General features: G+C 45.8%; 1 protein-coding gene across 1 annotated transcript in view; it reads left to right on the forward strand.

Moving 5' to 3' along the window:
- The first annotated feature begins 322 nt into the window (after nucleotides 1–322).
- The window catches only part of AKAP13 (A-kinase anchoring protein 13), a 99,902-nt gene continuing 89,022 nt past the window's right edge, over nucleotides 323–11,202 (forward strand). Inside the window, exons 1-2 of the mRNA XM_035890615.1 lie at nucleotides 323–1,001; nucleotides 5,567–5,643. Of these exons, the coding sequence (XP_035746508.1) occupies nucleotides 419–1,001; nucleotides 5,567–5,643 (660 nt within the window). The 5' untranslated portion in view covers nucleotides 323–418. The remainder of the gene's footprint in view (nucleotides 1,002–5,566; nucleotides 5,644–11,202) is intronic.

Genomic DNA, 11,202 nt, shown 5'->3' on the forward strand with positions numbered 1-11,202 from the left:
CGGGGACCCTGCAGGGGACGAGGGCTCTCTGGAGCAGAGCCTCTGGCAGGAGGCTGAAGGAGGCAAAGCTGAGCCTGAGCTGGAGGCTTGTGCAAGTGGCGGGGAGCAGGTTTTGTCAGAGGCACTTCTTGGTGCTGTTGTGAAACCCTCTGCCTGCAGTCAGGGGGGGCCTGTGGCAGGCAGCAGCAATGTGGATGGTGGGCTGAAAGGGACAGTCCCTGCCCAAGAAGTGTGCAAGTTGGGAGCAGTGGGTGCAGGAGAAGGCACCGTGCATGGACCTGCATCAGCAGGCGAGTCACCAGATGCGGAGAGCAGCCCTTCTCCAGATGCAGGGCTGAACCAAGAACATGATGCCAGTCGAACCCAACAGCCAATCTCCCCACCCAGCAGCACCCCTGAATTAAAGGATGCTCCAGAAATGGGAGCTCCAAGTGATGCCTGTGAAGGAAAGGAAGTGGTAAGGCCGGTGGCAATAACCCCCGTCGCAGTTTACCCAGAAGAGCAGGAGGATACGGAGAGCGTGCTTCCCCGGGCAGCTCTTCAGCCCATCGCAGAAGAGCCCACGTGCGACAGTGACTCCAGCACTGACACCGTTTGTCCGGCCAGTGAGAGCGATACTGGTCCCACTGCGAAAGCAGCTCAGGGGGAGGTCTTGGCTGAGCCCGAGCCAAGCCGAGCTGTACCCGAATTGCCCTCCTCGCCGTGTTCGTGCCGTTTACATGCTGTTGAGTCACTGGAAAATGTGGGAGTAAAGAGTTTGGTTTCGGCAGATGATGGCTCCTCTCTGGATAAAGTTCCTAAAATGGTAAAAAGTTTTGATGCAGTGATTTTTGCAGCAGAGACACCTTGTTCCCCTGAATTATCATCTGGAGAAAAAGTGGGGCTTGAGCCCCAGGCAACAGTGGATGTGGAAGCCAGCCTTAATGGAGAAATGGATTTAAGTTCCTCAACAAAGAAGAGGAACGTCAGCCCAGCAGTGCAACGAGCCGAGCCTGTTACAGGTAGGAAAAATCAGTTGTTTTCTTTCTTTTTAGTTTTTTTCTTTGTAGGTGTGCCTCTAGTGTCTCGTCAGCAAAGGAAGGGAAATAAAAGCAGGAAGCCTGCCTTGCGGAGGAAGTGTAGGTGTTTGGTGTTTTTCTTCTGAGAAAGAAGAAATTTGAAGTTACGTATTAAAACTTGCAGTTCAAATGCATGTTGCTGGGCTGGCACTGGAGGTAAGGACAGGACCTCATCTCCTATGAATTTGTGCGGAAGAATTTCTAGCACGTGAACCCTCCCTGGAGAAGGAATGAATGGGAGGGAGCTATTTGGATTGCTGTATCTTCGAGTTCTATGCTTTCATGTGGGCATGAGGGTTTATTTGCTCAGTGCTATTCCTTCACTTCTCCCTGTTATTTTTGCTAACGTGGAGTCAGAGGGTACAATGGGGCTCTCTTGCATTTTCTTTGCTCGTCTACTTGAAACAGCTGCCAGTGTCCTTCTGAACTGTGCAAAGGCACTTCCTAATTTGCGATGTAAGGTCATTTAAAAAAGCCAGCGAGCCCTACCCCCACCGCCTTTTCCGGGCTGCAAAGCTCTTTTGTCGGGTAGAGCAGCTGGTGGTGTTTTCCAGTGCATTTAAGCAGTACTGGAACTTGGATGATGAGTTTTGCTTGCTGCCGTCGGCTGGGAAGTGGGACCGGCGTTCCCCGCGGATGAGTCGGGGGGGGAAAAATGGGGGACAGCGTAGACGTCTGGTGCTCGTGCGACAGGAGCTAATAGAAAACGTCACCAGGTAACTCCAAAAAAAGAAAATAAAGGGATAAACTGAATGAAAGATAAATGAGTTTGTTGCTCCAGCCTGGAATTAAATCATAGGTGAATTCGCTGCTGAAGCACGGAGCTAATCTGATCTTCTGATTCCACCTGTTCAGGCAGCTGTTAAATGGAAGCAGCTGAACTTTTTCAGTGGCCATTTTTTTCTTTGCTATGAGGAAATGATACAGTGCCTCTTGCTGGCCCAGCACCGCACAAACAAACAAAACATTTAAACGATTAAAAAAAAAAAATCTGCTGTGATATATATCATGAAGTTGTAAAGCTATAAAGCTATGTCACCGCTTTAATGCTGGGAGCTGTTTCTTCTGTCTAACTGCGGAGTGGGGTGATGGCAGAGGATTTGTTCTGATATGTGATAGCAGAATAACTGGGGGCAGGGGAAAGGATTGATGGGGGCGAGGGGAGGAGATGCCAGTGGTGGGTCCAGCAAATCCTTTTTTTGTTGAGTTCAGGATTTTTAGAAAGTTTATGTGTGGGGAGATAACCAGTAAACATTAGTCAGGAGATCGTTAGTGAATAAGCAGAAAGTTTTAAAGCTGGATTAGAAAGCTGTTTTCAGAAAGAACCTATTTTAGTGCTGTGGCAGATTGCCAGCTCAGTGGGATGGGAGGGGCTGTCAGTCAATACCTGGCCGGGCTCCTTTCTTCTGGGAGCCTCCTGCTCTGCCAGCTCCGTCCGTACAGTCCAGCTCTTTATCTCTGGTTGGATTCTTGGAGGCATGACATTGTCTAGGCGAGGTTTTAAAAGGAGAAGGGACTAAACGGTCCAGTAAGGTAGTGACTGCAGTAGGAAAGTAATCATCATTCAGTGTTAGGGTATGGAAAGCAGGGGAAAAAAGGAAGTGATCCTGTTTGGGATGATTTAAAATGCATAAGGAATCAGGGCTAAAAGGTCTTGGAATACAACGGTCTGATCTCTCCATTAGGAAGAATTGTTTATTGGCGATAGGATGCTGCACAGAGCAAAATTTCAGCTGGAATATCTTCTCTTGAAGAACTTGAGGATTGCTCTGAGGCAAAATGTTAGGAAAGCCCAAACAGAATATTAGCTTAAAGCAGAGACAAGCAACTGCCGGGAATCCAAGCTCACTATTTGAAATGTTGCTGCAATTTACTTCCTGTAAAGCAGCGTCTAGAACTCCGATATGGCAGTAATTCAAAAGAACAGATTTATTGTTTATTATTGTCGCTGTGTACATTCTTCATGTCGATGTCTAAGCTTCGGGTACCGTGTTTTGTATACGCGTTCAGAGGCAGCCTTCAATTCTTTGTGTCAATTCTTCTTTGCTGTGTCAGTGCTGGGGCGTTTTCCCTGCGGCCTGGGTTTGTACAGAGTATTTTGTAGACGTGCAGGAGTCATCAGGGCTCAGAACGCATCGGAGATTTTTTCCGATAGACTACAGTAAAGCCTTCCCAAAGCAAGTGTAGGTCACGAGGCTGTTTCTCAGAACCACATGTGGTCAGAGGATTTTATTGTCATGCTAATTTATCAGACACGTAACCAGCTGATTATTGCTCTTGCGCTTACTCCAAATCATTGATCTTTTTAATTTATTTTTTTTATATTGTGAAATTGCTCCCAAATATACCTGCTTATCTCATTGCCTCTGCTTAGTTTCTGCCTACCCCCAAAACAGAGACTTCAAAGGGCTAAGTGCCTTATCCAAGCAAATATCTAGTGACTGATCACAGCACGGAAGGACAGCAATGAAGCTAGAAGATCCTACGTCCATAAGGCAGCTTAGACTCAGAACTGCATTACAGCTGAGTAATGTGTCCTGCGAGCACATAATTTGCAAGTCAGGCAGATAGATGCTACTCATTAAAAAAGCAGGCAGTTAGGATATGAAATTGTATCAGAGTAGCCAGGCTGGGTGAGAAGAGAAGAAATGGCCTGTGTTTATGCTGACAAAACATCTCTGAGAAGGTGCAGCTTCTTGGCAGACCCCGGCAAGGTTAGGGTGCATGGTTGGGGTTTGGCATCTTAAATTAACAAATACTGTAATCGCTGCTCCCCAGCTCTTCTCCTGGGAGAAATATCCCTAGTGTGTCTCTTGTAGATCTCGGCATTTAAAGAAAACATTCATTGCCAGATAGAAGAATAACATCTTATTTAGAATTTTACCAGTCTTCACCTCATTGTCATCGATGGCATTTTCCCTGCGGAAAAGCACTTACTAAGGTTTCCTTCTCCTGTTAGAGTAGCAGGGTGAAGTGGTAACAAACGCCGCTAACGATACCACACATGCGATAAGGTGCTCTGTGCCCCAGAGACCTCTGTGATCGCATTAGAGTGCTTTTTGTTTGAGATATGGGTCTTAATAGAAGTTTAGGAAGAAGTGGCAGAGTGCAAAAAATTGTCCCCTTGAATTTCATCCTGAGGGCACGTGTCTTTGTCCTCCTGTTCCTACCCAGCACGGAGCATCATTACACCACTTCCTTCTCCCGTCCTCAGTGCACCAGAGGTTTCTTTCTTGCGTTTTCTGTCTTTGGACCATGATCTCCACCATCACAGCATTGCCATGACCCCCAGCAGATCTCATTGCAACTGGGATGTCTGCTTTGTCAACAACTGGGGCTCGTAGAAATTTGTAGCATTACCTCTGATTTCTGAGAGTCCGCCCACAAACTCATCTAATTGAGACAAAATCATGCCAGTTTGACTTAATGATGTTGGATTAGTTTATCAATAGAAGATTGCAAACCCTGATAGTCCCAAAATCAAGGGTAGACTTTAATACCAATGGAAAACCATTGGTTGCTACAGCAATTTCCCTGTGAAGATGGGAGGCACCTCTTGCTAAATCTCTGAACAGGTAAACTCACTGCAAACATACGTCGCCCTTAAGAAGGCATTGTCATCCATCCAGTGTTTCTTTTTAGGGGAAATGAGAGAGGGAGCGGGATTAGAGGGGGATTTAGCCCTAACACAGCCGCTCTCCATCTGGGTGGCTTTGGTCAAATCACTTCACTCCTCTGAGTATCCTATGTGTTGTGAGAATCCACAGCTTGGGGTTGGAAGAGTATTAGGGCATTGACCTTATGCCAGGAAAAGGTACGCAGAAGGGAACCCCAGGGGAATGGTGACTAATGAAAGCTTTGCTGGGCAGAGAAAGCAGCTGGGACATGATGCTTGTACCACTGTGGTGGTGACACCATCACAGGAGCATGAGGAATGGGAAAAATCAGCTGAGACACTGTGAACTCCAGCAGAAAAGGGGTTGCCTTCCTAGTCCAGGGACCTGATCGTCATCCCTAAGGCAGTGCAGGTGGGCTGAATTCTTGAAGCTTGTGATTTTTTTTTTTTTTTGACACTTAAAATACCTGTTGAGAGAAGGCAAGGCTGGTTTCTTGCATTATCTTTGGGCTATGGTTAGAAGAAAAACAGTGAAAATTTTGGGTCTTCAACTAGAGGAGCCAAGAAGATACATGGGCAAATACATGCAGATGTGCTCAGCCTCAGCTACGGCTTTCCAGGAGTTTTATCCCATGCTTGCTGCTGTCTCATAGTTTCCTTCAGTTCCAGACACGATAGTTGTTAAAACTAATAACAAACAAACAGCAAAGTCGGGAACGAAACCAGATGTTGGAAATGAAATGGACTTGTTGAAGGGGTTTTGGGGGTTGGGTTTTCTTTTTTTTTTTTTTTTTTTTTTTTTTTGAGACTGGTTTGAATAAACAGAAAAATATCAGCGGCGCTGAAAGACGTTTGTTTTTAAATTACCTGTGCGAACCCTCTGTTTTCACAGGGAAGTTGGAAATGAAAACCGAAGACGAGGTGGATTTTCTGAAGGATCGTGCCGAGAGCGCAGCCTGCGAGGAGGCGGTGAGTGCCACTTCACACGTTGTCCCTGTGTCTTTTTCTGTACTTTTTAAGGTAATGCCACTGCTGCAGCAGCCGGCCACCTAACCTGCTGGTTTCCTTTCTGTAGCCTTTGCAATGACGTCCATCACCATGACGTTGTTTTAGCCTTTTAAAAATAACACGGGCTTTTTTAGACCTTGCAGTTTTCAACTGCTGGGTTAAGCCACATTTATGCTGTCTCAGTCGGTGACTGTTGTGGTTTAACCCAGCCAGCAACTGAGCACCACACAGCACCTCACTCGCTCCCCCCATGGTGGGGTGGGGGAGAGAATCGGAAGGGTAAAAAAAACCCCATGAGTATTGGGCTTGACAGGAACATAATTTTGGTTTCGAGCACGCCTAATGCATATTAGGCTTTATCAAGAGCTGGGGGTTTCGGTCTTACCTTTCCTAGCTGGGTTTGCATTTGCTCCAATGTAGTTTCTTGTTCCTGAAAAAGAAAGTGTTCTGTAAATGCTGAATTGCTCACAGCCTGTGTTGGTGCACGTTGCCGTTGAGCAGCTGTGTTTGTGTGTTCGCGCACCATTACAGAGCTGCTAAAAGAGAAAATGTTGTGGGGATGAGTTAACAGTGCAGGGTGGAGCACCAAAAAACTTTGCTCATCCCACAGTATAGCTCTTTAGGCAGCAGAACAGTCTTGCCAAAGCTTGTAATAAAATCAGGTTTATTTTGTTTTTAGCAAGTTAAGGCTTAATTTCTGTAGGTGTTTGCTTGGTGAGTTAGCCAGGGACTAGGGCGAGTAACTTTCCAAGCTAAAATTTATGCTGTCTGATAAGGAAGTCTTTTGTTACTGGAACGTGTGAGTGTAAAGATGCTGCTGATTTTTTTTTTTTTTTAACCAACCTTTTATTAAAGAGGATTTTCCTGACTAATACTTAGGTATCTGGTAATAAAGTAAGATAGCTTTAGAAAATGGGAATTAGGGCACTGCCTTTTCCTTTCAAACGAGGACAAAAGAAATGAAACATTGAATTTGGCTTCCATCTTGCATGTCTTACAGGCATTTTGATTTTTGTGTGTGTGTGTGTGCGCTTTCTTCTCTTCCTCTCCCTCCCACCCCGTCAAACACCTCTTTAGAAATCTGGCTTTTCTGGTGCAGGAATGGGAGTGCCAGGGGAATGGAAAGTTTGCTGCAGGACTGACAGGGTTTCCTGTTGCTAAGTTCAACAGAAACAAAACAACAACTGCACTATATTAAGATCATTTAAAAAAAAAAAAAATCAGTGGAAGACTTATAAATAGAGCTTAATTCACACGTGTAGGTTGGGTAGGGAGCTGGCCAGTGAAAGCCTTTGGGAAGTGTGCATCTCCTCCCTTGTCCTGTCTCTGCTTTATTTAGTGCTGCCTTTTTTTTTGTAGCCAGAAGTCTTTCAGGTGCTCATTGCCTTCTCATTACAGAGCCATTCTGTGGTTAGTAAAAGCAGTTTTCTTTGCTTGTTGCAAATAGAAATGTTGTTGCTTGCACCTGGTCAGGAGCTGCAGGTATTTAGCTGTCTCACCGGTGCTGTCAGCAACTTTGGACCTTGGGAACTGCATTAACTCCTGTTTTATGGGTGAGAATTTTGCACAGAGTTATTTATAACTATGCAATGTAGAAAGCTGTTTATATGCACAGACTGTTAAAAAAAAAAATAATGTTTTGGAGCTTAAAAAGTGCAACTTCTTGTATAGCAGAATTAGGCTGACTAACAGCAAGCTTGAGCACACTGGAAAGAGAAGGGGGAAAATTCCTTCTCGTGCGCTGGTTTCTGAAGGCAGAGATTTATCTGGATGTGTGATGCCAAGAAGCGTACTCCAGTATTCCACGTATAAGGTTGCACGTGCTTTCCATGCAGTCGTTTCAGAAGACTTTGCCTGAGAGAGGCTCTTGTGCATGTCACGGAAAAGCTGCAGCTGAAAAATGTTTAGGAAAATAATGGTTTGTAGGGTTATAAGCACTGAAAAGAAAATAATGGAAAAATGTTTTTTCCAATTAAAATGGGTTTTTAAAGTGTCTGTTTGTTAAATCTCTAGAATGTTTTCTCAGAGGTTGTGTTTGTTCAGCTATTGAAATTCTGTAACCAGAACCCAAGCTCCTTTCTTGTTGGATGGGGCTTTGAGCAACCTGGTCTAGTGGAAGGTGTCCCTGCCCATGGCAGGGGGGTTGGACCTGGATGATCTTCAAGGTCCAACCCAAACCATTCTGTGCTTCTATGTTGGGTGCTCATCCTGCTGGAGATTTCCCTAGTCCTTATCTTCCTGCTTGCTTTGGGGATCTGGAGTAGAGCTGGGGCAATAACTTGATGTGATCTACTAAAATTAGACTTTAGTATTTTGTAAATTGAGTAACTTTAGATTCTTAACTCTGGTGAGAAATCTGGTTTGGCTTCTGCATGCTGTGATAGTAGAATAATTCAGAAACAGCGCCTGGTGGCTCCAGCGTTACGAAAGTAGTGACAGTTTGAAGTGAACTCTACCCTGGTATACTTCTCTTCTTGTGTTGATCCCAGAAATCGGTTACAATTCATTATTTACTGAATCTTTGTCTTCACGTGGCTGGATGGATAAGGTTGCACTGCTGGGTTCATCCGATGGCTTTGGTTGTCTAAGCCTGTGACTGACAAATTGTAGCTGGCTGACCCCAGAAACAGAGTTCACTGGGAAACAGCCTTCTTGTTGTATTTATTAATTTCATTGGTTAGTTCCTATCTAATTTAATGCATCCTACCTCTACAACATGAATTAGTTTTTAATAAATGTCTGTATTTTCAGAAGTTGCAGCCTAGCAGACAAACACGGCATTTCTAAATATATTCACAGAGAATGAAGCTTGAAAAAGATTTGCACTTTCATCTCTTCTGTGATCCAAGTAGTGTGGTAATGTGTGATATATCAGCAAGGTCACTTTCTAGGGGAAAACTTGCAATATTTTCAGTCATGATTTGGAAGATGGAAGTATGTTTATAACACTCTTGGATGACATCAGGTTGGGAGGGGTTGCAGGCACTTGGGAGAACAGGGTCAGGGTTCAGAGTAACCTTAAGAAATTGGAGAGTGCATCCAGATAAGAGATAAAAGCAGCCACTGAGCACTTCCTTTGCAAAGAAGAATTCAAAATGCACATTTACGAAGTCAGGTTTAAGCTGGAGAGGCATGGATAGAAAAAGACTGAGGATTTTTGGTGGACCACAGATGAATCATCAGCGAGGGGCTATTGCAAAAGAGACAAATACTGGTTTGAGTTATATTGAAGGAGTGTCCTCCGTAAGGTGACTTACTGGCGCGTGGCACTGCGGAGGCATCATCAGTGTCATTGAATCTGGTTTTGGGTGCCCTGCTCTGAGGAGGACATGGGTGTACCGGAAAGTGTCCAGAAGGAAACAACAAGGAGAGATTAAGAAATGTGAGAAGAGGTTGAAAGAATTAAACTTATTCAGTGCAACAAAAAGAAAACTATTGTGCAATCTAGCAGTCTGCCAACATGTAATAGTGACTTTTAAAGTCCCAGATTTCCATGGCAGCTTAATTTACTGATTTGTTAATTTGCCAGAATGATTTAGGCTGGATGTTGAGAAAACATCCTGTTATCATCATGAAACTGTCACAAGACCACCTAGGAAGGCTCGGAAACCTCCTTCCCTGGAAGTTCTTACTGATAAGATAGATGATGCTCTGTCAGGACAGAGGCCCAGGTCTGTTGTTGCCCATTCCTTTTGGTTTGTAGGCCCCCAGGTTTGTGCTTCACTGAACAGGGAGAAGAGGAGGGAGAAGAGGAGGAAGCAGCGTGGCCAGAGTCCGGCAGAGGAAGGGGACAGGGATGGCAGAACCCTGGGAGATGGAGGTGGGAAGAGGGCATGGGCTGGACTGGGTGGAATAGGACTTGTGGGAGAGAGGAGAGACCCATATGGCATTGAGATAAGTGTTGGGATGGTCAGTAAGTGTAGTTTTCCATGTTTATCTTCCCTGAAGCCAGAAGATAAATGGAGAAAATTACAGCCAAGGTGTACAGTGTCACCCCCCTCTATGGCTGGTCTTTAGGAGGAGAGCTTGGTGCAGGTGCTGGCTGTTGGTCAAGTCAAGCAGTAGAGAGATGCTTCACGGCTCAAAACTGCTGAAGGTTTGTGCTTCACTGAACAGGGAGAAGAGGAGGGAGAAGAGGAGGAAGCAGCGTGGCCAGAGTCCGGCAGAGGAAGGGGACAGGGATGGCAGAACCCTGGGAGATGGAGGTGGGAAGAGGGCATGGGCTGGACTGGGTGGAATAGGACTTGTGGGAGAGAGGAGAGACCCATATGGCATTGAGATAAGTGTTGGGATGGTCAGTAAGTGTAGTTTTCCATGTTTATCTTCCCTGAAGCCAGAAGATAAATGGAGAAAATTACAGCCAAGGTGTACAGTGTCACCCCCCTCTATGGCTGGTCTTTAGGAGGAGAGCTTGGTGCAGGTGCTGGCTGTTGGTCAAGTCAAGCAGTAGAGAGATGCTTCACGGCTCAAAACTGCAAATTGTCGGTGACCCAAGACAAAGGGTCATTAGAGTTCTCTAGGCTCCAATTTCTTTTCTTAGGAAATAATTTCTTTAACGAACTGCTCACCATGAGGACCTGCCAAAATTCAGGTTGTCTGTGTGCACTGAAGTCCATTTTAGCCATCTGCATGTGTGTCCGTATGTACATACTATGGGATGGTGATTGCAAATCCCTGTTTTCCAAAGGGCCTGCAGAACAGCGTGGGAAGGTTCCCAACAGCATGGGAAGTTTCGGAGTGAGTAGCTGAAGTGTTAGAAACGGACTCAGAGCAGGGTCCAGCGGTGGAAAGTGCAGCTTTTCCCTTCCGTAGGCTGCATCCTCACCCTGCCTCTTGAAAATCACTTCTGTAACTCTCTCTTTGTAAATGCTGTCCTGTAACTGGGGTAAACATGGAAAAATCAGCCAAAAAGGAGCCTGCCCTAAGCCTGGCATTACTGCTGGTGGGTGACACACACATACCCATCGGGTCAAGGCTTTAGGCCAGTCATTGGCGGGGCCCTTTCTCACACCCACCAGCATCCTGTGTCTGCCCCGGATGCTCAAAGCTGAGGCTCAAGAGGTCTGGGAGGAAACTGTGTCAGACAGTCAGCCCCTGAGTAAATTCATTGCTGGGCAGGAGAGCTCGCCCTGGCTTTTGCCGTCTGTTCTGTGCATTGCTGCCTAAGCCAGAGCCCGCAGTACATGCTGCAGAGAGTTAGAAGAAAAGCAGGAGGGGGGGGGAAAGAAATCTAAACCAGGGCAGGATTCTTGTTTTGGCCTTTACTATTACTCATGCTTTGGTGTCTGTAGCAGGAAGGCATTTATACAACTACTGTGGCATTTTCTTTGTCCTTCGGTTAACTTCTCTGGGTGCTGCAGTTCCGATGCCTTTTTCTCCCGAGCGCTGCTAATCCTCGGCTCGAGACGGTCCTTTCCAAGCTCAGTCACAGGATTCACGGATGTTAGCGAGCGAAGCAGGAACGCGGACGCTGAGCCAAAACCCCGACTCGGCGCAAAGATGCTGCTCCCAGGTTTGGCT

Source organism: Egretta garzetta, unplaced genomic scaffold (assembly GCF_000687185.1).
Source record: "Egretta garzetta isolate BGI_Z169 unplaced genomic scaffold, ASM68718v1 scaffold322, whole genome shotgun sequence".
NCBI lineage: Eukaryota > Metazoa > Chordata > Aves > Pelecaniformes > Ardeidae > Egretta > Egretta garzetta.